Below are 26,739 nucleotides of genomic sequence, written 5' to 3' on the forward strand. Positions count from 1 at the left end.
GACTGCAGAACAGGTTTCTCCTTTTCCACTGGAGACTTTTAAATTGTATATTGAAGAGTGCAGCTTGCTCCTAAACCCACAGAAAGCAGAGCTTTGTTGCTTGTCACTCTAGTTAAGTCTCGAAGGAGAGTTTCTTTGCCATGGTAAATGTTACAGTGCAGAATTCATGTCTGTGTTACAGAGATGTTGGTGTTACAGTGTCTTGGAGCCCAGTTTCCTGGTGAAGATAGCTGTGACTCCACTAAAGTGCTTTACAAAGAGAAAGTCAGATTTAATATGAAAATGCAGTCTCTTAACTTGGGAGGCAAGCTTGCAGAGCTCAATATTTTGAGAAGTCACATCCCTCTGTTGAGAAGTTGGACCACTTGGAACAGGCCTTCAGGGCAGAGGTTTGGCCCTTGACTCAGGAGTGTTTGGGGTGGGAGGGAATAGGGTTGTCTTTGTTAAGACTTACCAGGAGCTTCGGGCGGGACACAAGAGGGAATTGACTTGCCAGTGGTTTCAGGCTTGAAGGAACATGAACTAGAAAGGCCAGACACAGCACAGGAAGGGAAGTTCTAATTGTACAGGCTTCTGATATCCAGTACTGGCTTTCTGTGCCATAGCTGGGAAGTGCTCCTCTTGGAGCTTTGGGCCATCACAAGATTTGTATCACTGATATTTTCCAGCAGGAGCTTTTTCTCTTGGTCTTTCTCTGCATGCCCAGTCTTTGCTAAAATTCTCTGTACAAAAACCTCTCAGACTGGCAGCTGAAAAGTGAACCAGGAAACTTTGCTTAAAACATTGTTTATCTATACTATGTATTTTGCAGATGACATAAAAATTGAGGTATTTCTGAGAGTGACAGACATGCCCATTCAGAACCTTGATTTTGCTGTAGATTTAACATATAGTTTTTATTATTTTTTCATAATGAGCAGGTGGGTGCTTTAATTAAAAACCATGTAGTTGTGATTCAACACTGATTCAGCATGATTCAAGCTGTGCTTTTGCCACTCCCAGTGAAACTTCATGCAGCATAGGTGTGTGGCTGGGACTCTCTTTGGCCAGTCCTTCTCCATGCCTTAGTTCTCCTTTCAGGTGGAGGAGCTGCTTGAGTTGAGAATTGTGTTAGTACATGGGATTAAATGGAATTAGCTGCTTTTTCTGCAAGATGTTTTCTTCTTCCTGTTCTGGCTTTTCATACACCATTAGGCACAGGAGATACTCATCACATCATGGCTCACTGAAGCAGTGTAGCAGTGTCCTTTTATCACAGGAGGGGAACTATTTCTGCATTATATTTATTGCTGAGTCTGGGTGCTCTTGCTCAGGTTAAGTTCAGCCTATAAAAAAATTTTAGGCTGGGAAAAATTAACTGAATCACTGACCAGTGTCAGAAGTGTCTTTTTTCTCTGGTGTGAACTGGGAATGATTTGGCTCTTTCATCACGTTTGTAGTCTGATGTAGCTTATTGCTGTGTGTACTTTCAGTCAAAACTAGCCCATTAATATGTCTTAAACCAGTTGTTAATGATGAGTTGTCTCTTTGATAGAGTGGCATTTTCTAGCCTGGTGGGAGAGCAGTTTTCTTAACTACTGCTATTCTTAACAAAAAAAAAAAAAACAACCTTTTAAAGGTCCTAGAATGCCTGGGAAAAAAAAAAAGGTCTCCAGGTGTTTCTCATTGGCATTTGACAGATTGAAAACAGATCTTCAACTGTTCAGAAGCAGTGCTTGGTCATGTCACTCGGTTGTGGGATATTTGGCAAGTGATTAGGCTTCCTATTCCCAGGTCCCCAGTCTGTCAGCCAGCTGTATCAAAGTGGTAAAGCACTGGAGCAGCAGTCAAAGAGAAATAGCTCATTATTAGGGGTTTGCTTCTAATATGTGTTCCTGATAATTATAGTGAAAAAATACTTTATATATTAGATGAAAATCACTGTTGTTCTATGTGGTTGTTGCCTTACTTTTTTTTTCTTTGTTATGTGAGGATCACAGCTGTCTTTGTAGTTGTCTGTTTCACTACAGTCATCTGCAGTATCAGTAAAAAGCAAGTTTGCCTATGCAAACCTATACAGCTCAGGAATAGTAATTTCTCTTCTCCTGAAAGTAAAGATAAATTTAATAACCAAAAGCATGTTTTCCTTCCCCAACTGCTGTGATACTTTAAAGGTACTAATTTCTAGAAATATTGACTTGAACTGGTAACAGATGAAGAGTTTCTCCTTTCTTACAAGAAATCAATCACAGTACAGTTTTGGACTGAGATTTCTCTACAAGATTTAAGTCTTCATTGTGCTACAGAGAATTTGAGTTGTAAAGCATCTCAGAAAAGCTGACAACATTTTGCTTCTCTGTGTTATTTTTACACAAATCAACCAGAGTTTATTTATTCCCTTATCCAGCATGCACATCCCTTTGCCATTGGACGATTTTGAATTAGCTTTACAAAGATTACATGGATAGAGCCAGCATTGTGGTGGTTAATAGAAACCTGTGCAGTGAGGTCTGTGGGCTGCAAGATCACTAACAGTGCCAATGACAGTGAAGTATGGCCTTATCGAAAGGAGAATTCATAAGAGGCTGCCCTGGGACACTGCACCACTGTCCTTCTGTGTATCCTGACAATGTTATCTGTCCTCTCAGTGCGGAGTATCAAATGTCTGTCACGAGTACAGAAATTAATTTAATGTCACCTGAAGACATGCAATTAATCTTTTAGAGGTTTTCATAATACCTTTACAGAAAGAGTTGCCAGTTTGGCGGATTTGGATTTTGGGGTTTAGCAGAAGATAAGGAAAATTAATTTTTCATCAGGGTTAATACAAGCTAGCAGGGCCACAAAGGCTGAGAAAAATGGTTTGGGAATTTGTCAAGTGTTGTCACTCTAGAATAATGCTGCTTAACGTCTGATAGGTGTAATCAAGAGTTGAGATTTCTATAGAGGGGGATTAATCAATTTGCTCACTACAGAATGCAAGTTGGTGATACCATTCCTTCATGGGGTTTAAGAATGAAAATAAGATTTGATCTGTCAAATTGCAAGCAGCTCTGACAGTATCAATAGGCATTTTTATCAGTACATTTTAAAGCATTTGTTATAAATAAATTTGTCCTGCTAATGTTGGTGGCAAATAAACTTCATCTTCATCATAAAACTGTCATAATGGTTATGACAGATGTTCCAACTTGCTAAATTCAAGCAGTCCTTCATAGAATTCTGCTTGTAGAATTTGTGATCTCATATTTGACAGAATTCTTTCTAAGTTGCTCAAAACACAACACTGACTATATATAGATCTGTATAGTGAGAGGCTGATGAAAACCAGCCTTGATAGGTATCAGTGGATTGGTTCTAAAATCATGGCCTCTGAATGGCATCAGTTCTTTTTGTTAGTCTAGTTTCAGATCAAACTGCACATTCTTCCAGAACAGAGGTTTGAAAAACATTCAAACATTCACCATGTAAATCAAATTCTTTTACCTCAATCTTTTGAGCTTTGTTTATACACAGTATTTGAAATTAACTTGTTTTGGCGCTGCTCACAATCCTTCAGTACTTGAAATTTGAAAGATACTTTTTATACTTTCCCCTGAACAGAACTCCTGCAACTTAAAAAAAAGGCATTTTCATTACTCCAGCTTTAATTGAATAATAGAAAAGTTTCTTTTAAGAGAACTCTTTTCCTGGCAAGATCTTAGGAAGGCAGAACCTTTGTAAAACTTCAAAATTTATAATCTAGAAATCAGGTAGTAAACAATAAGAGGAAAGCATTCTTCTGTCATTGATTTGCAGACAAAGAATGAAAATTCATTTTCTGCTCAGGACTTTAGAGGAAATTTGAAGTATAAAATCAGGGCTTGTATCAGTCTGTCCCAGGTCTCTGTGGTTGAATAAGGTGTTCTACCTGGGCTCAGCATTTTGTACATCAAATTATGTGAGACAGGCCATGATGATGAATAGATGCATCTCTGAAAAATTTAGTGCAGCCCTGTACATTGTGAAATACTAGGAAAGAAATAATAGGAAAGAAAATGTATTTTGACATGAGAAGGCTCAAAACTTTAATACATCCCTTTGTTGCTGCAAATTTAAATTTGGGGAAGGCAGTGGTGTAAGCTGATTAAAAATAACAATACAGAAATTGTCTTTAGGAAGAGCAATAATTGATTTAAGATGAGCTAGACTTGAGACATTTTAAGTAGGAGAGATGTTAGCAATTAGATCTTAGCTATTTATTTTCTGTGATTTAGATGATTTGGGGTAGCTACTAGAGCTTTAGTGGACTTACCTGCTTGTCTGTAATTTGCTGTGATGAGGGAACATCAGGAGTCAGCATATGTACAGTCATCTGTACAGCTGTATGTCCTTTCCTCCAAAATGTCAGTGTACTCCTATGAGCAGGTGACTTGGGGTTTTGTAGCTTTAAGTCCAGAAGTTAAAAAGCTTTTTTTCAGGTGTTTTGCTTGACTTGGTTTCTTCATTGTTGTACCTGGAAAAACCACTTGTTGTTGTCTTGCATGGAAGTTTAAAGAATGATGGTGGTGGTGAGAGTAATTCACCACTACATGGTACCACACAGGTTGTTCATTTTAGCTTGGATAGTGTTTGTCCTTGCACTGTTGTGCCTTTAACCACTGAAAAAGGAATTACTGCTGAAATGCTTCTTCTGGGTCGCTTTGCTTGTTGCCACATGTCACTTAGCAGTCACATTTTTATTTCTTAAGGAAACCACCAGGTTTTTATCTTCAGTTGAAGTCAGACTACCTGGAACAGGAATTAATGTTTTGCTGACTTGCTCAGCTCTGTTAGACCTGTGGCACCTTGTCTGACTCACAGACCTCTCTGGAGTAGTAGTGCTGCAGTTTTGTCTCTGCTTCCCCTCTTCAAGTCATCTCAAAACCAGTAAATGTTCAGAGCAGTAATGTAAAAAAAAGGATTGCTTGATCCAGTTGCCTTTCCTTTCATTCTTTTTGCAGGAACAAGCAAAACTCATTCCATCCCTTTTCTTTATTGTTTTCTGAAGGTTTTCTTCTGAAATGGATCAAGTCATTAAAAAGTCCAGAGCTTTCCACCTTTTCAGGCTCACAGAAGCATCTTGGTAGCAGCAAAGACCAGTGGTGGCATTTGAGACCCCAGCAGGGAACAAACCCCTCAGATTTTTCATCAGTGCAAACCAATGTGGTGTGCTAATGCCTTTGACTCTGTTCAGTTTATACAGTTTTATTTGGTGATAATTGAGCTTGGTAGTTAAATATTGGGTGGTTGTTGGCCATCCTAGGCTTTTATGTGAAATGATTGTTTGCTTTTGAAGTTTCTGTAATGAGCATGTTGGATGTGTTTTGTACCTGAGGGCTTTGCTCTCAGATGCTCTTCCGATGTGCTGGGATCCTTTTTTGGTTCGGAAAGAAATGGTTGCAAATATTTATGGTTCTCACAGCAGGCATTTAGCAGAGATTAGATTTTAACTCCCAGTTGTTGCATTTAAATTCCTCCTAGAATTTTTTTTTGTTCCTTTTAGTTTCATCATCTTCCAGCTGCTGTAGGGTTGAATAAAAGAAATTATCTGATCAAGGCATAGAGCTTATGGTGGTGTTGATATCAGAACTAATATTAAAACAAGGATTTAGTGCTGGTAAGGTTTTGTGCATATGTTTGGGTTTTTCAGGAGTGCTCTTGCTATTGTATTTTTGAATACAAATTGAAGAGAAATTGAGGGGAAAGGTTTGTAATTTCTCACTAATTGCTGCACTTAAAGGTTTATATACCAAACTTTCCATGAAGACTTGGTGCCATTCAGTTCAGCAGAGAAAAAAACCTGTGTGTGATTAGAGGTGGAAAAGACAGATGCACATTTCTGTTGCTTTCTTGCTTTGGACACTGTGGACAAATGCCATGATGAGCTTTAGGATCTTCCCTGTGACAGATTGTGCTTTTGAGTTGTAGTGCAAGGAGGTTTGAAGCTCATTTGTCTGGGATTTGAGTTCTTGGGAAGTTGTAGCCTGCATATACTTTTATCATGCACAGGCCTTGATTTTGAGGTGTAAATTCTGAACTACTGAACTATGAAACCTGAGACTGGTTTATGGTTACAAATATAAGAGCTTTGTAAGGCAAACAAAAAAACACCTTGAGGAACTGTTCAAGTACAGACAGTGTCCAAGGAAAAGGACTGCCTAAAAAGCTGCTGGTATAGAAGTTGAAGAAGGAGTATGCACTTCAAAATAAGTACCAATTTTTTAACTAAAGAGGGGTTGGAGGCTTAAAGAGGAGCAGAGCATTTTCCTGATTCTTCTAGCCTCCATAGTTCTTTGCTCCTCCTTCTGCAATGTGCATATCTCTAATTATATTAAAAAAAAAGAAAAGAAATAAAAATTTAACACACACTATAGTTCACATGTAACTTGGAAGGAAAAATTATTTGGAAAGAGAAGTGAAAGCATGAAAAGATGTGATTGAGCATTGTAATTATAATAAAACCTGAAAAAAGCAAACTGATCTTCAGCTAGCACAGATTTATTTTAGGCTGAAGTGCAATTTCCAGGCTGAACCTTTGCACACCACAGCCACCAGTTTGCTTTAGCAGGCAGGGCCCTGGACACTCTCTGAACGAGCTGAATGTGGCAGGAGCCTGCTCAGGGCAGGGGTGTGCAGTGCCTGGACCCTGAGCCGCTGTTGTGTTGTTGATTTCAGCAGGGGGCAGAGGATGCTGGCTTTTTTCACCCCGAGGGCCAACCCCAGCGGCCTCAGCAGCCCCCGGAGCCGAAACAGCCGCCAGTGCGGAAGGTCACATTGACAAAGGGAATGCAGCAGCACCAACAGCAGCAGCAGGCACAGATCCATTCACCAGCTCCTCAAGGAGTCAAAAACATCCAGGGAATCCATCAAGCTAAAAAGGTGATTTTTCAGATGCATATTGGAGCTAGAAGTTTCACTGTCTAGCTGTGTTGCTCTATTAATAACCGGCATTCTGTTTGTCAACTGCTAGCGCAGGGCTGCATGACCCAGGAGATGCATAATTGCATATAAAGCTTTTAATCTAGAGAGATTTGTTTGTACCCAGCACAGGCTGGCAGTGCCTGCAGATTGCTTCATCTGCTGATGTTCTGGCCAGCTCACCACTCCCTGGGGAAGTGCATGTGTCCCGAGACAGCTACTGGAGGAGATGGTAACCAGTGTGCTTTTTAGCTTTAAAACCAAGTGGGTTTTTGAAGTTGTGCTTAAGATTTCATTTTGGCAGTTTCCTGCTTATGTAGGAGCACACAGTAGCTGTTTCAGGATGCTCTTTGTTGGATCCCCAAAGCTGGTATCGCTCAAAACAGTTGGTGATCTTGTAACTTGATTTTTGCCCTGATCTTACACTGGTAGGAGGCAGGAAAGGGTCAGGGTGGCAGCAGTGTGTTCCTTCTCTGCATTTGCAAGCTGGCACACTCCTTGAAGGTAGCTGGCATTTTGGCTTTTAAGTTAGTTCTTGGTTTTCAGCTGTTGGCCATAATCTTCCTGTTTCATGTAAGGATAAAGTTTTGTTGCAGATGTTGAAGTCTTTGAAAAGTTATTACTCATCATAGGCTTTCCAAGTAGGAATCAAGAAACTCTGTTGAATGTTGACTCAGTGTTAAGTGTTAACTCTGTTTAATGTTTGTTACTCTGTTTCATTGTTATTTTTCCACTTTCTCACTGTTCAACATTTAGTTTGCAAGAATTAAATCCATGTGTTTTCTGCTCCAGAGTACAGGGGAGAGGAACTTTGAAAAAAGTTATTTTAAAGTTATTTAGCCTTATGTGAATAAAACCAAGAGTTGGTAGCAGTAGAGATTGAAGGTGCTTGAAGCACTTTCCTGATCTTGTGAATACATTAAATTTAATTATGGGTTAAGAATAGAAGAAGGAGAGGGATCACCTGTTGGGTTTTTTTATCCATACTCAAAATATGGAAGCTGAACACATGCTGCTGATGTGATCAGTGTTGAAAACTAGGTTATATATTTTTGTCTGAGATCCTCCACTGCGTGCTTGATCAAACTGTGCTAGAGCTGAGGCTTCTAGGATGAATGCAGTATATATAACTCAATATATAACCTGTTATCCTGCTAAAAGAGGTTTGCATAAGCAGTGGAGGAATATGTCAGTAAGTGGCCTTTCAAATTGGCAAACAGCAACAAGCTGTTTTAAACCAAGACTTTAATCAAGTTTTCAAGCAAATAGCCAACTTTTATATCCTCTGTCAAGTGCGGCACACAGAGTCAGTGGGTAAGTAAATCAAAATACTGTTACTTTTGTTGTTGGCAGGTCATTATGCACGGCAGAGGCAGAGGAGTAGCAGGCCAGATGGGCCGAGGACGCCTGATGCCAAATAAACAGAACCTGCGAGTGGTGGAGTGCAAACCTCAGCCCTGTATTGTGTCAGTTGAAGGGCTTTCTTCATCAACTACTGATGTCCAACTGAAAAACCTGCTGATGTCAGTGGGACCCATTCAGGTAGGTCAACCTTGGTTTAGCATTTTTGTGCCAAAAGGCTTTCATTCCAGAAAGCTCAGTTAATTCCCTGACACTAAGTACAATGCGTGCTTATTGGTAATTTATGTTTGAAGGCACCCCCACCCACACAAGCTACCCCTGGTAGCAAAGACAAGCACGTGATGATATTGCAGCACAGGAGGCACAGTTGGATTTTGCTAACCATCACATTCCTGCTGCAAAATTCTCCTTCATTTTGGAGTTCCTCTGTTATTTTCATAGGCAATACAAGCCTGTCCATTCTGTGAGGTTGTTGAAGCCAGATGGTCATATCAGAGCAGATGTATTTTGGGTGCTGTCCTTGTTTATTGTTGACTTGCACCTACTCTCCTTTTTGACATTTACCTTTTCCTGTCACTGCACTCCTGGGGTACAAGCACCTGATGACCCAGAGGACATTTTATACTGTGTAGCATCCTCTACTTTTTCGGTCTTCTTTGGAGGATTTTATTGATCCTTAATTTTTTAGAAGATTCTCTTCGTTAGGGGCCTGTGGGCAAGGTTATGACATGCACACACTTGTATCTGCTGTGCAGCTTCTGTTCACAGACTGCCTCCTGGAACTGATGTGTCAGTTAAATGACTTGAGGAAAGCAGGAGGTTTTCAAAGCAGTGAAAGGCTTAGGAGGCCCTCTCTGACTTATTGTTACTGCATTTAAAAATATCAGTCAATGAATAATGAAAAATACAGGTGAGAAATTTTTTTCCTTTTGACAGGAACAACATTTTCAGACAAATGCAATGCATGAATTGGAGGTGTTCTGTGAGAATTCTTTATTACTAGGATCATGTCTCTGTTGCAAAACAGACTGCTCTCCTAAAAATGAACATTCTGCCTCACTTGTTCCTGATTTAGTAAATGGAATAATGCTGAATTATTTACGTCATCAATTCAGAGAGGTTTAATTTGTTTGGGAAAGCAAAACTAGCCTCACAAAATACTTTGTGCCTTTGTGTTCTGTAGTACTCTAGGAAATTATTCATACAGTTCCAAAGCACATTTATTCAGTGTTTACTTGCTAAATCTTGCATGAGAATATTAGAAGGAGATTAATAGAAACCCTGCAATGAAATCTCACAATTGAGAGAAGTTATTGAGAATGTGCTAAAAAATTTATTCAGTACTTGCTGTTTCATAGCAGACTCCAAGCCCTGGTCTCTCAATTCAATGTCACAGACCAATTTAGAAGGATGTACTTACAGGAGAAAAAACAGTGACATATTTTCTAGTGGGATTTGATGCATATCTATGCCCTCCAGAACTTGTATTCTTGCAGCAGCATCAACTGTACCTTTGGAAATTATGCTTTCTGAATCATCATCCATTTTCCTTACAAGAAATCTAGAAGTAATGCTTCAACAAGATGTTTGAATTTAGCTAATGATGCAGAATGCTTTTGTGCTAATTCTGCATTTGAATTTCAAGTCTGACTTGTAGAAGGCTGGAAATTCCCTGGCTTGTTTGAGACTAAATGATGTTTCACAAGTACAAGTGGTGAGATATGCAGGAAAAAATGGATGCTTTTGTTGGAAGAATATGAGACTGGTTCCACCATCTGTAATACTTAGCTTTTTGATTTTGTTTTGTAATGGTACCCTGAGAAGTGGCACCACAGAAGTGCTAATGCACCAAATGAGGAGAATGCAGTAACAATTTGACTTGAAGGACAAGAATGGAAAACAAGAATGTTTGAAAATCTGCATTGTTACTGTCCACAGCAAGTAGTTTTATAGAGGTGGTGCTAGATTTTCAGAGAGGTCAATATCCTGAAGTACAAAAGTGGATTTTCTCCTGGCTGTAAATTAATGTTTTAACTCCTGTTTGTGCTCAGTGCTGCACAAAATCCTCTGCAGCTGGGAGGGTCAGGAGGCTCTGATAGCAAAGGGAGAGTCAATTATTTCCTCATTCTTCCTCTAATATGTGTTTTATGTAAGGGACATTGAAGGGAACTGCTGAAGGAGAGCCCAGCAGTGGCTGGAAGAGCTCTTTCCATGCAGGTTTTGGGGTTTCTGTGTGAGGACAGTGTGTGTGGGAGGCATGGACCACACAAACAGATCTTGGATATGCACAGCTCTGGTCCTCTAAGATGAAGTGTTGCAGCTTGATGGACTGAAATAGGAGGGATTTGGGGAGATGGCAGTTGTGAGAAAATAGCAAGGTGTGAAATTCTAGCTGCTTTTTTTGAAATTAGGCCAAGATGCCCAGATTTTTAGCTGGTTTCTTCAGCTGATGGAGCTGAAGAAATAGTAAGGGAAAGGAAAGGAGAGTCAGTTCTATCTGACTCAGTCTTTAAGATGTAGAATATCCTGTCTTCAGCTGTTGACTATATTCACCAAAATTTTCCTTAAGGAGCTGAGTCCTTCTGAGATCAAGATTTTCATTTGATTTGTCTTCAGGGGAAATAAGTGTGTTGAACTCACAGTTATTTTTTGCAGTTGTAAAGGGAATTTAAATCTGAATCAAAACTTTGGGAGTTCTCTTCATGCCTGGATAGTGTCTTGAAATGACACATATCCACCCCCCAAATGCCTGATTAAAGGTAAGGATTCCCAAACTGTGGGACATAGTTAAACAAGCCCCTCTGATGTTAAACAAGCTCCTTGCTTTAAAGCAGCATGCAGACACAGCTTAGAAAATCTGTGTATCAATTTCTGCTGCAGTCTAGATTTGAAGGTGGGACTGGCTGAGACAGAGCTCCCAGAGAGGAGGCAGAAATCCAAGGAGCTCCTTGCTCTTTCACAAGGGGAACAGACCATGAGCACATGTCCCTGCTGGTAGAGGAGCTCTGCTTCATCTTCACCTTCCATGCTGGGGCATCTGTAAAGCAACTGATCCCACACCAGCTCTTGGTTCCAAAAATCCTGAATTTGTTACAGTGTGATCATCCTGTGTATCTTCCCTCAGAAAGTGAATCTTTGCTGACATAAGAGTTTGAAGTTGTGGAAAAAGTCTATAATCTATCAATGGAGTTAGCAGGGAGGAAGAGATTACTTTGCTTTTCTGGGTCCAAAAGGCCTTGGGGTTTTATTTTAGCTTTTTCTTGTCAGTATCACTCTCAAGGTACAAGAACCTTGGGATGGGAAGTTAAAAACTTCCCTCAGTCTGTGATGTTCAATGCTCCCAGCTTTGTCAGCTGGGACAGCTTTCATTGAGCTGTCTGTGAGTCACAGTTTGGGAATAACTGGGCATGCAGAAGACAGGATGGGGGAAACTTAGAGTTGAAGTTGGAAATTTGACATTTTTCCCTTCCCATACCCTAGAAATGGAGATAATTACCTTTTCCCATGTAAAACCTTTGAAATACCTTCTGTTGCCTAATCACTGAAAACTCTTTAATTCTCATCCCTGCTTCACTAGATGTGCTGTTATTAACATAGGAAAAAAAATACCATTAAGATTCTTAAGACATTGAATATAAGAAAATCTTTGGGGCTCCAGGAACATCCCCTTTGTTACAACTGCCTTTTATAACTCAAACACGATGAAATTAGCAGAAGTGCTTCCTTCCAGCATACACTCTGCTGTCACACTCTTTCTGGAGAGGATGGGCTTTCAGAAGCAAATAATGTACCTCCAGTAAAATCTCACTGCTGATTCTAAAATAATTACATGTTATAAATAAAATTATGTATTCCAGAGTGTTGGAAAGTTCGGGAGATTTCTGTGCACATCACCAAACTAAAGCCTCCTGAGAATGGTGGTGGAGCAGTGACATTCAATGCATATCCATCCAGAACCACTTGATAAAGTAGATTACTAATAAGTTGCAAAGGTCATGAGAAACAGCACTTGTATTTTTTTTTTTTGTGCTCTTGAATTCAGGTTTAATGTTTATATTGTCTAAAGAGAGTTGTGTTCAGCTAGTTATTGCCACCCTCAGATGAATTGAGTTTTTTGGGATGGTGGCAGATAGAGTAGACTGTTTTCTAGATCTCCTGAGAATTTGAGTACTGAGGGAATTATTTTATGGAGGTGTTCCATCATCATCATCATAATCTTTAATGATGTTTTCTTACATCATATAGATGCAAACATAAAGCATCAGTACAAAATCTCAGTATATGTGACGATTTAAGATTATAATTTCTGATGCTTAAAAATAGAGGAAATGGGAAAGCACACTGTTGTATATCAGAGGTGAGGAGAGTGTTGGGATTGTAGGTGTACTGTGAGTAGCTCTACAAGTAAGGATTTTGCTCTGCTAACACTGTCATTTCTGGTCTGGGAAAGGAAAAGCAATTCCAGTGCAGATGTGCCTGGCTTGGCTTTCCTGGAGTGACAGTGCTACCTAGTGCTGAGCTGCTGTAAAGGCAGCCCCAGCCAGCCCTTTAAATCCTATTTTACACATACCCTTTTCTTTTCATCTTGACATTTTTATTTTTTTATTAAACAATTAAACCATATATCCCTACATTATCCAACTCACTTATCATCAATACATTTTCAATTAACCTTCCTCTCTATGTCCTAGTATCAAAAACAATAACCAACCATCATCATCATTCCATAACCACCCCAGAACTAACCCCTCCCCAAAAAAACCAAACAAAAATGTAAACCATGATCATAAATCATCAATCAATCATCCACAGAACAGCCTTTCCCTTCATGACCCTTTGCATATGGAAAAAGAAAGCTGAGTACTTCTAAGGGCAAATAATGGGAAGTCAAAGGTGTCAGAAAAGCAGAAAGGAGGAACAGAAGGTGGAAGAGATGAATTGCAACAGCTGAGGGTGAAATAAATACATTCTGTCTCAGCCTCTGTGCCTGCTGGTGGTGGCTGGGAAGTGTCACTGCCAGGCAAGATGCTTCAGGTATCAGGAGTCTGTGAGGACAATAAAAACATGTCTGCATTTATTGATGGGAGGGAAGAAAAAGTAGAATCTGGTTGTTCTGTTCAGAAAGTGCCTGCTGTGCTGCTGTTTGACTTGTTGCAGAACAGCTTGGATCACACACTGGAGTTGATGTTGGTTGGGGAAGTTTGATTTCTTTTTGCACAGACCTGGTTTTTAATAGTTTATATGAACTGGCATCCCTAATCCCAAACCCACTGGTGAACTGAAAGTGTGGCCTGCTGGGCAGTACATTTACTTCAGTGAGAGAAATTAAGTAAAAGAGGAAACCTTCATTTCCATGTGTCTCCTATGGTTGAAACAAGTGCCTGCTCCAGTCTCATTCCTACCTGCTTGGTTTCCATCTCCCAGTGCTCTCTTACCTTCCTTTTCACTTCTTGCTCTCTGTGTAACCTCTGGGAGTTCTGGTGTCCTGCATTCTGCAGTCTCTGCTTTGCACTTGAGGATGTCCTGCTGTTTGTCTCAGGGCCCTTGGTTTTGCAGTGGAGCTTTACTAGACATTAATGTGCTGCTCTGATCATATTGGCTATTTCAGTATTGTACAAGTAAGTGCAAATCTAATTACAGAGCTTGGATAGAGGAGATATTTGAGGGCAGTGTAGATCTTCAGGCTTAAGGAAATAACTTCAGAGGGAATGGTCCTTTTATGATATTCATGCTTTAATCACAGGTAAAAGTTCAGTTGCAGAAAAAGCCAGAGCTGATGATTTTTTTTGGTTTTGAGTCTAATAGTATGTTTTAAAACATACTATTGTATTGTTATGTATTGCTTTTACTTGTAAGCAAACTCTCAATCAAAAGTTTGATCGTGAAATACTGGGCTTCTTGAATTTTCTATTCAGCCTAAGATCTGCATCTTTCCATGGCAGTTCCTAAGCAGAAAAAGAAGTCAGTCAAGATCAATATGAGCTCTGTGCTTCCTAAATCTCTTCCATGTAAAATACTCTTCCTCACTCTAAACTGGCTGTTTATTTTTAATGCTAGAAATATGTCACAACGTAATCTCTGTCCTCCAGGGTCACACATGCTCAGAATCCCTGTGACCTCAGGCTGCTATCAGGAACTGCTGCCCAGTAGATCTGTACAGCCAAATCTGTGAAGTAACCAGTCACTTGAAATCCTTTGGAAGTTATTGTGTGTATTGTCAATCCTTTCCACCTGAGTGGGTCCCAGAAGAGGTTTTCATCCTCTGGTGAACATCTGACTAGGTCAGCTTAAAGAGAAGATGTGAATAAAGTTGTTTTCTCAGAGCTGTGACGTTTGGGAGGATTGTGGTATTTCAGTTTAGGGGCTCATGATAGGAGGTTCTGGTGTTGCAGTAGGGAGTCTCCTGTGGAGGAAGGGTGAGGGCCCTCCCAGTAAATCAAGTGATGCTCACTAGAACCAGCTGGTCTCCAGAGGCAGAGCTGCACCCACCCTACCTCCCACCACTGGCCTTTCAAAATCTGTAGGTCACAGAATAATACCAAACTCTGATCAAATTCCTATTGAGGTATCATGCTTTGGAAAACATAGAACCATGTGTTTTGTCATTGCAATGGAGATCATAGACCAAGGATTGCTGTAGGAATGTTTGTTCTTTGAAAAGGAGAGAGCAACTGGCATTAGTTGTGTGTGGTGCTGCCTCAGGTCTAAGAACAACACACTGAATTACTTTTTGAGAAATGGGTGTTGGATTTGCATGGCTGTGTTTTTGTAGTGGGGAGCTACAGGGGTGGATTCTGTGAGAAGCTGCCTGAAGGTTCCCCTGTGTGTGATTGAGCCAATGCCAACCAACTCCAGGATGGACCCAGCACTGCCTGAGGCTGAGCCATCAGCAGTGGTGTTTGTGCCTCTGTTTTCAAATAATAATGTGTTTTCAAAAAGGGAGAGGGGCTATTGAGTGTTATCACTGAAAGAAAAAAAAAAAACCAACAAAACAGCTGCCAAATTATTCAAAAAGGATGAAGAAGTTTAGGTATGTTAAACTAGCTAGGTAACATGAAGCATGATTAAGATTTGTAAAATGAATTAATTTTTGGATGTATTTTCCTAGTTTGTTTGTTTGGAATCAAAAAAAGCAGAAGCTGATGGAGTAAGTCTTTGAGATAATGCCTTGAATATTTTGGGATAATAAAATACCACAGGGTACACAAGGAGAGTTTTCTTCTGACTGTAGCTGTTAACATCATCCAAATGTAGGATCAGCTCCAAACTGCAAATCACCCCAAGTTCAACAAGACAGAAATAATCCAGTAGGATGAGAATGCAATAATTTAACTTCAGGCTTCTGCTGAAGTGGAACTCTTAATTTCTGTGCCCAGCCCATGGCCTATTCAGCTCATTCTGGTCTACTCAGAATGGAATGGCAGCAGCTCAAGCCCTGCACCTGTGGTAAATGTGTTGTGTGCCTTATCATCAATGCTCTTAAAACATAAAAGTCAGGGCTTAGGTAGTTAAGTGAGTAGGAAGGTATTGTCCAAAAATCAGAACATAAATAAATCTTTGTTAGCTGGATGCATAAAGTTCACACTTGCGAGTGGTGATAGATGAGGATTTGTTTGAAAACACAGCAAAGATGGTGGCATTTCAGGTCATGGTCACATCTTCAGAGAAACTTGGCTTAGTAATTGTCTCTTGTTAAAACAGAACCAGAAGGGTTTTTTATCTGTGCCCAAGGAAGGTGTGTATACCTCGTGTACCTTAACAAACATGAAGTGATCATGCATCATTTTTGCTGACATAGTCTGAGTGCAGCAGAGGCTGAGAATTTGTATAAAACCCATTTAAATTATTTTTTTTCAGACAGTTTCCAACTGGAGCAGTACAGTATTAGTCTATCCCTTGTTTTGCAGTCCTTAATTCTCAGTCTTACATCTAGGCATGTGTCACTGCAGCAGTTGAGATGCTGCCTTACCTCAGGCTGGGTGATGGGTTGTGTTTGGGCAGTTCAATGAAGGGTCACATGGATAGATTTTTTTGTTTCCATAGTTGTATTGACCAGTGAAATTAAATCTCATAAAGATGCTTTTCAGTAAACTTACCCAAGAACTGATGCCTTGTTGCCAAAGCCGTTGAGTATTAAAATGCATTTAGTGTTTTGATTGCTTTTGAGGCTTTTTTTTTGCTTTGGAAAATAAAGCAGTTATGCAGTGTAAGAACACAGTACCCAAACTTGTCAGTTGAAAGGCTTATTAATTCATAAGAAAGTATAAATAAGTTATCTATAATGATATTTAGATGCTTTGCCTAATTTTGTTAATAAGTCTGTGTTACACCAGAATGTCTTCCTTTAGTCAAATTTTACATGCTAATTACCGAGAAACTTGTTAATAATTCATCATCATGCTGGTATAAACTGCAAAATCAAATTTTACTTTTGCGCCTCTCCAGAATATTAATGCGATAATATCTCAGTTCTTGTGGGAAAAGTCACCAAAAAAAAGCAGCTTCTCTTCTTCAGTTGGTCACAACAGGAGTCTGGAGCATAAAGCATTGGGAGAATCTGCTGTGGTAGTTGAGTGAGACCTGACATCGTGGGGAGGATCAGTTTGGCAGCAGGACATGCAGGGTGCATCCCTGGGCCCTCGTACAGCTCCTCTTGTTGAACTGTTCCCTGAAATGTTCATCCTTTCAGTGATTCAAACAGATTTTTCTCTCATTAAAAGTGTTGACTTCTTTAAACAGAACAGATTTTTTTGTTTGTTTTCAGCTGTAATTCAGAGATATTTTTGTTGGCAACTCTTAAAGTTTGTTCTTTCAAAATCTTACTTTAAGGCTGTGTTTAATTTTTAGTCTTCAAAGCATAGTCCTCAGTGATAGGACTTAGTTAGTTCATGGTTCTTTCTTTTTAGTAAGAAAAGTTGTGTCAAGAAAACATGTGTTAAGATCTAGTTCTATAAATCATAAAAAAGTGAGATCACTAAGGGAGGAGAACACAAACTTCAGCATCTGTCACTTATTCCTGCAGATAAACCTGCAGGTGAATTGAGCTTCTTGTTGGTAAAATGTGCTTAACTGTTGCAAGAGCATTCTGATTTTAAAAGAAATAAAGATCATCCTCTGAGTGTTTTTTTTTAAAGCTAAATCCTATTTCTACCAGCTCAGAAGTGGAGAAGTTGGAGTGACTTAGCTGTACCTTTTCATCATAGCAGCTTTCCAAAAACTATAAAATGCAAATTAACCTTCTGATGCTTATCAGATTTGCTGAATCCTTTAACTTTTATTCAGCTTTCACTTTGAAATCACAGGCTGGTGGAAATACTAGACATCTGTGATTTTGCTGGAGAGAGGAAAGTTTCCTGTCAGTTAGAAGAAGGTGCAAAATTAATTGCTTCAAAATCACAGATAGGTAAGTTACAGAAATTGGCAAAGCTGAATTGTCAGGCTTAGATACAAAGAAATTGGACTTATCAGGTGCCATGGCTCTTGTTAAATACACATTTACCAAGAGAGTCTTATGTGTTCAAAAAAGGTAGAAGTAGACAATTTTAATAGCAAATTTCATCTAGGCATATGACATCTTGCTTAAAATGCTCCATTAGATTGGATGAACAGGGAACAGATTAGTGGGATTAAAAATTCTTTCACTAAGAGATACCAAAGTGTGTCACCCTCAAAATGTGTTGAGTGGGGTTGTATGTTGTTTCACAAGAAATCCTTGTTTTCTCCAAAGATCTGTGGTGCTTTTTTAACAGTCTAGATGGTGATACAGAATTTTTGAAGGTAAAGTTTAAAATTCTGAAGACTGACCATCAGAGGGCTGGAATCTTCCAAGTGTGGGGGGTGCAGCTGAGTTCCAGGCAAGATACAGGAGTAAAGAATTATGGTTATATTATCTATCCATCAGGAGGTCATAATCTAGAACAGTTTTAAGGTGTCCATACCCATGCATTTGTCTCTGTGTCTGTGTGTATATGTATATCTCAGTGTAAAACTCTATTGCCATTATGTAGAAACTCAGAGAAAAGTAGAATGTTAATAATTGTTTATTCTGCATCCAAAGCTGTAAGAACAACTGGAAATTGAATCAGAACAATTCTGTCTTTAATGTGCTGCAGCATAGGCTATTAAACATCCAGAACTTTCTGTGAGATGTTGGAATCACTGTGGTACTGTGAAATTTTGTTTGAAGCCTTCAGATCTGTTTTAACCTCATTACTCTGAAATCTCTGGCCTGTGTTCACAGGCAGCAGGATTTCAGGATCATATTTCCATCCTGAGTATTCTGTGATGCTGAATAATTGCTGGATGTTCTCACTGACTGTTGGATATGTAGCTATTTAATGTGTGAATCTTCATCTTCTTGAATTTCTCAAGTGTCTTTTTGAAATTTTTTCTATTATAACTGAAGTGCTAACTCAAAGCATAAGCTTTAAACTTCATAGGTGTGATAACACCTCTTAACCAAGGCCACAGGGCTGCTCTCTGGGGTCAGCCTGACCTGCTGCAAGCAGGGAATCAGGACAGGAGTTCTGCAGAGTCCTGCCTGAGGTGTGCTGAGCTTTGGAGAGCTCAGTACTGTGCAGGGGGTTTGTCAGAGCTGGAGCTTTGTGAACTGCTGCTCTCATGGTCCACGTGTCAGATGGACTTGTCTGGGAGATGTGTGTTGTGTGGAGGACTTGGGTGTGGTGACCTAACCCATCTCAGTGGGGTTTTGTGGTGGTGTCTGCCAAAAGCTGGCCACTTGTTTTATAAAAACAGCATGAGGATGTGCAGTTGAGAGAAATTACCACTTCTTTCTGTTTCTGCCCTGCCTAACCTGTGGAGAGCCCTGATCCCATAATGTACATCTGGTAAACGACTCCAGGTGCTGTGTGGGCACTTGAGCTCTGACCAGTTGAATGCTTCTTACTTGGTGGGAGTTTGGCTGTGGGGTTTGCCTCATCTGCATGGATTGAAGTGAAGAGTTGTCACCTTTGCTTAACAAGTGATAGTCTGGGTTTTCCAGGTTTTAAACCACCAACTCAAACACCATCAGCTGGGACCCTGATTGCAATCTCTTTCCAGTCTATTCTTTTATTGCACAAAAAAAAAGAAAACAGAAATATGTTTCTGAATAAAGAGTACAGCAAAATTTCAGTCTGTTTCATGCAAAATAAGGGGCTTTTGTGAAGTAGATCTTGAATATTAAAAGTATGTTCTGTCTCTTTTGTCTCTGCAGAGTTTACAGATGCTTCCTCAGCAACGGAAAGCCATAGCAAAGTTCAAGGAGCCAGCACATGCTTTAGCATTTCAACAGAAATTCCACAGGTAAATAATTAAGCACTGCTGCCACCATGGGTCCTTCCTTCCTTTCAGAAGATAAAATCAGTCTCCTCTGACTCAGTGTTTCTTTAATCCAATCAAGCATCTGTTGATTAGTGACCTTCATGGAAGCTCCATGCCCGAATCAGTCTGAGCACCACATTTAACTTTCTTTTAACTTTTAACAGGCACATGATAGATCTGTCCCACATCAACGTGGCACTGATTGTGGAGTGATGTCTGCTGAGAGAAGCCCTGCACCAGCCTCAGTGTACTGTGGAGCTACAGACTCACAGAGGAAAATCCATCGGGTTGGAACCCTGTCAGCTCAGTCTGTGACTGCTCTGTTGAACTCCAGAAAGCACCAAGGTGACCTCCAGGAGAGGTGAATTCGAGAGGATCTGCAAAGGTGGAATTTGTGTTCAGTTTCTTCACATTCTGTTGTAACCACATGGAATTATAGAGGGTTTTTTTTTCCCAAAATGCTTTTGATGCATGTAGACATTGTTCTTCAGGATCCTACTGTGTGACCACAGTGACTTGAGAGAGAACGGTTACAGCAAACGATTTGAAAAACTTTCAAAAGAATAGCAAAGAATATTTGATAATGGTTGCTCTTATCTTCAGTGCAAGGTATTTGAATGAAAACTCATTTTTCTAAACAAATTAGTTGCATTGTATACCTGAGAGCACAGAAGGTATTCTTGCATAGATTTGAACATGGTCTGCTTTGCTGAATAGCAGTTTGCTGAGAAACTTTGGAGGTGACACTGGAAAATTGTAGTTTTGATCTTTGTAAATAAGTCTGTGCATTTTTCTATTCCAACATAGACTACCATTTTCTCTTTCCAACTCCACTTATTCTATAAAACCCTGTGTAGGAGGAATAACACTGCTGTATTTTCCCTTGGTTTTTAAAAACAAGGATTTACCCTTCAGTAGCGTCGTGGGGTAGTGAACTCTTGAGTTGTAATTAGGTTGTTTTAAATAACTTTGCCAGATGCAAGGAAAAAGAAGTATTTGGTGGGTCACTTCAAAAATGTTATGCAGGAAGAGTGGTGCATTCCTGGTAGTTCTTCTGGCCTAGTGTTTCATGGTTGCCTCATGTTTTGTTTTGATCAGGTTTTTTTCTTTGAGATTTGTTTTGTCATTAATGCTGAACCATAAGAAACCCGTCCCTGAAGGGACTTGTTTTAATGTGGTGTTCCTGATACATAAAGGACTATAAGGACATTGTGGATCTCCTGATGAACGTGTCAGTTCCCAAAAATGCCATGAAAACATTAAGAAGCTTATATTTTATTCAAAGTAAAATTCATAATATATCCTTTTGGTTAGAACCATCCAGACGGGGTTGCCAAAGTAACAATTTTTTCAGTTACTTCTGAATAAACTTATTCAAATGTCATCTTTATATTGGATTCCAGTTTTTATGAACATTTCCTTAGTTTTAGACCATGATGTTTTGCTTCATGCTTTATTTTAGGAATACTCTTAAGCACTCCACCTACTTTTTGAAGGGGGGGACTTGCAGAAATGTAGGTTTGTTACCAGAGTGACTGCAGAAGAACACTATGGGTATGAAATAAAAGATCTGCAAATGGGGTCCAAAGTAGGCATGCCAAGCTGGAAGGGATGAGCTAAGCAAATTTATAGAACCTTTTTTAAATAGTATTTTTTTTTTTAATGATTTAATGGCACAGATACCTAATTGGCTTTCTTCCACTTTTGGTCTAGATTTTCAATTAAGTAAAAGTTACCAAAAATAATGAGGGAATAAGTACTGATAAAAGACTTCTAGGTAGACCTGCTCTCTGTTCAATGAAATAGAATAACATGGTGCTTAGGAAATATTCTTTAAGTCCATTTAAAACTTAGTGACAAGACACAGTAACAGAATGAGAATCTTTTCATGGAGGCAGGGTTTACAGCCACCTGTATAATTCATGCATAATGTGTAATGACAGCCCCAGTTGCTGTACATGAAGTGCTGTTAGTGCTTCAGGGTAGGGCCAAGCCCAGGACAGAGCTGCAGGTAGGAAATGCCCAGTGGGAGCAGCCCCAAAGGCTGCAGAGTGCTCAGCCCCAGGCTGTTTAACTCCTCACACCATTAGCTCTGGGACCCCTGCACTGCCCCCTCAGGTTATGTCACTTTTATTGCTAAGAAATACCTGGTGGTCTTTAAAACAAGGCATTGAACAGTTGCTCATCCCCTGTTAGGGAGCAGCTTCTCTGCAGTGAGCAGGACAAGGAGACATCTCAGAGTTACAGTAGTGCGTGCCTGGAAATCTGGGATAAATGCAACTCCAGACAGGCCAGCAGCTGAGTTCAGCACTAGGAACATCTGCAGTTGATCAGCTGTCCTGTCAGAAGCAAACATTATTGGGGTTAGAGGGTTTCTTGGAGCCTAAGAATATGGGTTTGATTCAAAAGTCAAAGAAGTTTGTAGAAACGCTCCTGCTTTGGGTTTTGAATCCATCCCAAAGAGCCTGAGGTTCAGCCAACTTAAGTTTTAAAAATTTTTATTCAGTTGGGTTTTTAATTTTTTTTTTGAGACAAATGTGTGGCTTTGGAATAAAGGCATGAAATGGCCTCATATCTATTTAAATGAAGGAGTGACGTGAGCAATGCCTGTTTAATGAGTAGATGCATCCTCTCTAACAGCAGTTGCAGAAGATTTATGCTTGTGCATAGACAGGGTATGGGTGGATTGCTGGGGATTAATTCAGCTGTTCCTGGGTACCTTCTTCCATGTAAACCTACCTTATGTATGTATGTCTATATTTGTTTTATTATACACATACATACATACTCACACCCTGTGTTGTCACCATTTCTCTCTAATGTCCTAAAAAACTCAGCAGCAAAAGTAGCAGTTAGGTGAGGCATTTTTTGAAATGTTTGTGTTCTCTTACTTCTCAAATCATAACTTAAAAGTGGATTTCTTGGCATTGATTGGTTTGGATGATACAGCTCCTTTAGATCCATCTGTTGTCTCCTCCCAAAAACACCCAAAGGAAGTAGAGGTAAAGCTAGACAGACGTGTTCTTGATGTGTTCTCTTCCAGCACAGAGTTAAATCTGAGCATTTTAAGTTAACTTTCTTGGAAGATCTGTTGCAACCATTATCTTGTTCTTTCTTTGTAGTGAATTCACAATACGATGCAAAATGGAAAAAAAAGAGAAGGCATTTAATGTAGTATGTAAATATTGACCTTTTAAAATTAAAATGCTACTCAAAGTGCTTACAGTCAACCACATCTTAGCTATTTGTTAGTTTTTTGTGTTGTCTTATCTAAATTTAAATGGATATGGTTCCATAAATGTTGATGTGTTTTTGTGTATATCTTCAAATTTTTATAAAGATGCTAGTAAGTCAATACATATATCCTGATCTGTGTATTATTTGTTCAGTTTTTATTAGCATAATTTTATAATTATTTAAATAGGCAACTCCAGTAGGTGGTTATATGAAGTCAGCTTTTTTTTTTTTTGAAATTATTTCATTTCCATCTTGTACCACTGGAAAATTCACTTTATAGCTATTCATATTTTGCCTTGACTAAAATATTGAAGTACCCATATGATCTGTGGTATTTTAGTTGAATGTTCTACTTTTTTTTTTTTTTTTTTATTATTAAAAAAACCCTAAAACAGCTCTGTCCTTTAACTTCTGAGGGGAAACACTGTCAGACCAAGGCACGGGGTCTCTCTGGGTTTGTTCCATTGTGCTGTTTGCAGGTACAAATTTAGGTCTGTGGTGTAATACTGTCCTCAAAAGTTGGGGCTGTTTTGGTTGCACAGTTTGGGTTTCACGTGTGGGGCAGGTTGGTGGCACGTTGGTGCATCCCAGTGTTATCAGTGCCGCCCCTTATCAGTGCCACACCAGCCTGTGGTGTGGTGCTCAGGGTCCTTGCTGCAGGCAGGGGCACCAGGACAGCTCTGTAGCATTTCCAGAGCCAGAGGGGTGCTGTCCTCAGCCCTCACATATCCCCAGTGTGACTTTGGCAAGGAGGAGTGGATCCAGGCACCCCCTCTGCATGCTATCCTTGGATATGTATTTTATTCCCCCCATTTAAATCTGAAGGTTTGCTTCAGGTTTCTGATTTTTTGTAAAGTCCTTCTAGCCTTTAAAATGCCAAGCAGATTGAGCATTTTAATTCACTAATGTTAGGTTTCCTCTGCAAGGGCACAGATGAGAGTGAAACTGAAGGTTATTTCAGAATAACCTTGGAGGTCCTCAGAGTTGTTTTTTATTTTTAACATCAGCTACTGGGTATAAAAAAAAAAAAAAACTTTTACTTGGTGCTATATTTTTTATCTTTTTTTAAACATAGTATTTTTTATCTGTGTAGGTTGAAATGACGCAGTTTCCCTGGAAGCTGCTGCAGGCACTTCCTGCACCCATTATCTGTGTGGCTGTATGTGTGTGTGGGTGTGTCACCCTGGTACCTGGGCTGAGAGGGGGTGGGAGGCTCTGGGGGTTCTATTGAGAGGTTTTTTTGCTTTTTTTTCTCTTTTCTTTTTTCTTTTTCTTTTTTTTTTTTTTTTTTTTTTTTTTGTCTGCTTGGGAGATACCCTGGATTTGTCCTCTGGCATAGTATTATTGTGCTTTCCTGTCCTTTGTGTAGTACTGTGTCTGTGATTCGAGTCAAGGTACTTGAAGGTAGAAATCTGTGTCACCTGTTCACTGTCAAAAAGGCATTTTTTGTTCAGAGAGACATAAACCTGGTTTTTTTTTAATGCATTTTTTTGTGCTTTTGGTTTTGTTTCTTTTTTTTAGCATCATGATAGATGAGAAATTAATTGTGAAGGACACAAATCCTAAACACATTGCAGAAAGTTAGCTGTATTATAAAGGTCATTTAGGGTAACATAGAGCTTTTGTTTCAATGTTACCTTAAATCATGCCTTGTCCTCTAATTAAATCATAACCATAATACTTGAACGTATTTTATCTTAAATTAGTATCAAATCCTAAGGATTTTCTGTAAGGTTTTTTTGTAACCTGATTTTTAAGCATGGAGATAACTTACTGTCCACATGAGCACAGGGGCTTGTGTACAAAACCAGATTCATATTGGATCCTTGGGTATGCCAACTTCTGGTACAATATGGTTGGGAAGGATCATTTTGTTCTTTATAATGCTGCTTTTGGCAGGGTTGGGTTTTTTAATTTCAAACAAACCAACAAACTCCCTTTTCTATTTCTCTACTTTGGTGGAAAGTGTGGTCCTTATTGCACTAAAGAAAACCTCGAGGTGAAAGTTAAATCTCACAGGGTCTTTTAGGTGCTTGTGTTGCTCTCTGCTTTCTTGGTTCACTGATTTTTCTAACTAACTGGAAATGGGCTTTATAGATACACTTTTTCAACAGGTTACACTGCTTTTATTTTATGTATCAGCACCTTGTGTTCAGTGGTTTTTACCATCTAAACTTTAAAGAGTATTGCAGATTAAAAATACTTTTGTAAAAGAACGTGTGTACAGCTAAATGTAGCTGTATTGCAATGTTGTGTGTAGTCACATGGAAGATCACAGTTTCCAACACTGCTGTATTGATGTTGTGTTTGTTCAGGATTTTCTTTGGGTGCATCTAATGGATTTTAATATGCATGGTATTTTTTTTTCCTAGTGTCTGTCAGGCTGAGATTGGAACCTTACAGTTTTATCTCTATTTTGAGAATAACAAAACCATTTGTTTGCAGGTTTTCTTTTTCAGATGATGAAACTTCTTTCAGCAGTTTAACTTCTAATTAATAGACATTTTTACTTACAGATCCAGCAGAGACCAGATGCTAACCCTTATTTATTCACAGCTGATCTTCTGTACCATTGCATATAATTTTATTTATAAAGGAGCCCTTGGATTAAGTCAATATTCTTTTTTCCTGTGGTACCCTTTGCCTCTCTGCTATGCTTTTTCTCATTTTCATCTCATTTGCTCCCATTTTCCATTTCCATTTGTATCCTTGTTATGTTCCTGCCCTTTTCATTCCCCGTTCATCTCTGCTTTTTTTCCTGAGTGCATTGCATTCAGTCTTTTGCTCTGTTTTCTGTTCTTCCAGCCCTTTTGAGGGTACTGAACCCAAGCTATCCTGCCCTGAAATCCACCCTACCACACTTTCCTTTGCAGACTCTGGTGCCTGAAGTTGAGGTTGCTTTGGTACAGGTGTCACCCCTTAGGCCGTGCTGCCCGTCCCAGAGCACTGGAGAAGCATCACTTAACACTTTTGCTTTGCAGTTTTACCCATGCTGGGGAATGTAGACATTTCCTTTACATGCTTGAGCATTTAGCCAGGCTAAACAGGATTAACAACTGTTTTATCCTTTTCACTTTTTCAGGAGCTCTGTTCTTGAATTCAGTGATAGTAATAGCACTTTTTGGTTTTGCCACGTAGAAATACCAACACTGTCGACACGATTCTACCTCCTATTACTATTACTGAATGTGATCCTTCCTAACCTGTAAAGTCCTAAGCAGCGTGTATATAAATATATATAGATACATATTTATCTGTATCTGGGAGTTTTGAGAATCATTTCAAATGTACTGCTCTAATCTGGATTGCAGAGTTTGTTCATTAGCAGTTCAGGATATAAATTCAGCAGCCGACTGTATCATACTGACTGCACTGGGAGTGCATCTGCCTCATGTTTCCTACAGCATCATCTGCACCAGGTGTGCACTGCTGGTTGCTTGAGTGTAAAACTGGACTATACCAAATCCTCCACGTGCATAAGAGATCTTTGTCTTACCTATTTGGGTGAATGTAAAAATGGAAACACAAAGATGATCTCCTGTACAAGTTTTTTTTTACATGTATTTCAATGTTTTGAAATGTGAACATGTAAACATATTTATTGTACCTAAAATATGTCAATAAAACCTGATATTTATAATTTCCTGCTTGTTGTTGCTTCATGTACAACTTCAAACTTGTCAAAAAAGTCTTCACACACTGGATTGTTTGACCATTTTTATTATGGCATCATCTCTGGGCTTGCTTTTGCATCAGCAGAGTAGCACAGAGTTCTTCACCAGCTGTGCAAAGGTGCCCCAGATGAAAACAAAAGTGGCTGAGGGTAAAAAGAACTTGTGCTTGTGTGGCTGGTTCAAATGGTCTGGAAAACAAAAAGGGTCTCTCTTTAGAGATAACATA

General features: G+C 39.4%; 1 protein-coding gene across 4 annotated transcripts in view; it reads left to right on the plus strand.

The window, feature by feature from the left end:
* The window catches only part of RBM33 (RNA binding motif protein 33), a 101,956-nt gene extending 75,477 nt beyond the window's left edge, over nt 1-26,479 (plus strand). For 2 of the 4 annotated variants that reach the window (XM_063182080.1, XM_063182144.1), the window contains exons 16-19: nt 6,676-6,879; nt 8,272-8,460; nt 19,496-19,584; nt 19,767-26,479. In XM_063182080.1, coding sequence (XP_063038150.1) covers nt 6,676-6,879; nt 8,272-8,460; nt 19,496-19,584; nt 19,767-19,815 — 531 coding nt within the window. In that variant the 3' untranslated portion in view covers nt 19,816-26,479. The remainder of the gene's footprint in view (nt 1-6,675; nt 6,880-8,271; nt 8,461-19,495; nt 19,585-19,766) is intronic. The other 2 variants (XM_063182195.1, XM_063182255.1) reach the window with 2 other exon arrangements.
* Nucleotides 26,480-26,739: the final 260 nt, after the last annotated feature.

Source organism: Melospiza melodia, chromosome 1 (assembly GCF_035770615.1).
Source record: "Melospiza melodia melodia isolate bMelMel2 chromosome 1, bMelMel2.pri, whole genome shotgun sequence".
Lineage (NCBI taxonomy): Eukaryota > Metazoa > Chordata > Aves > Passeriformes > Passerellidae > Melospiza > Melospiza melodia.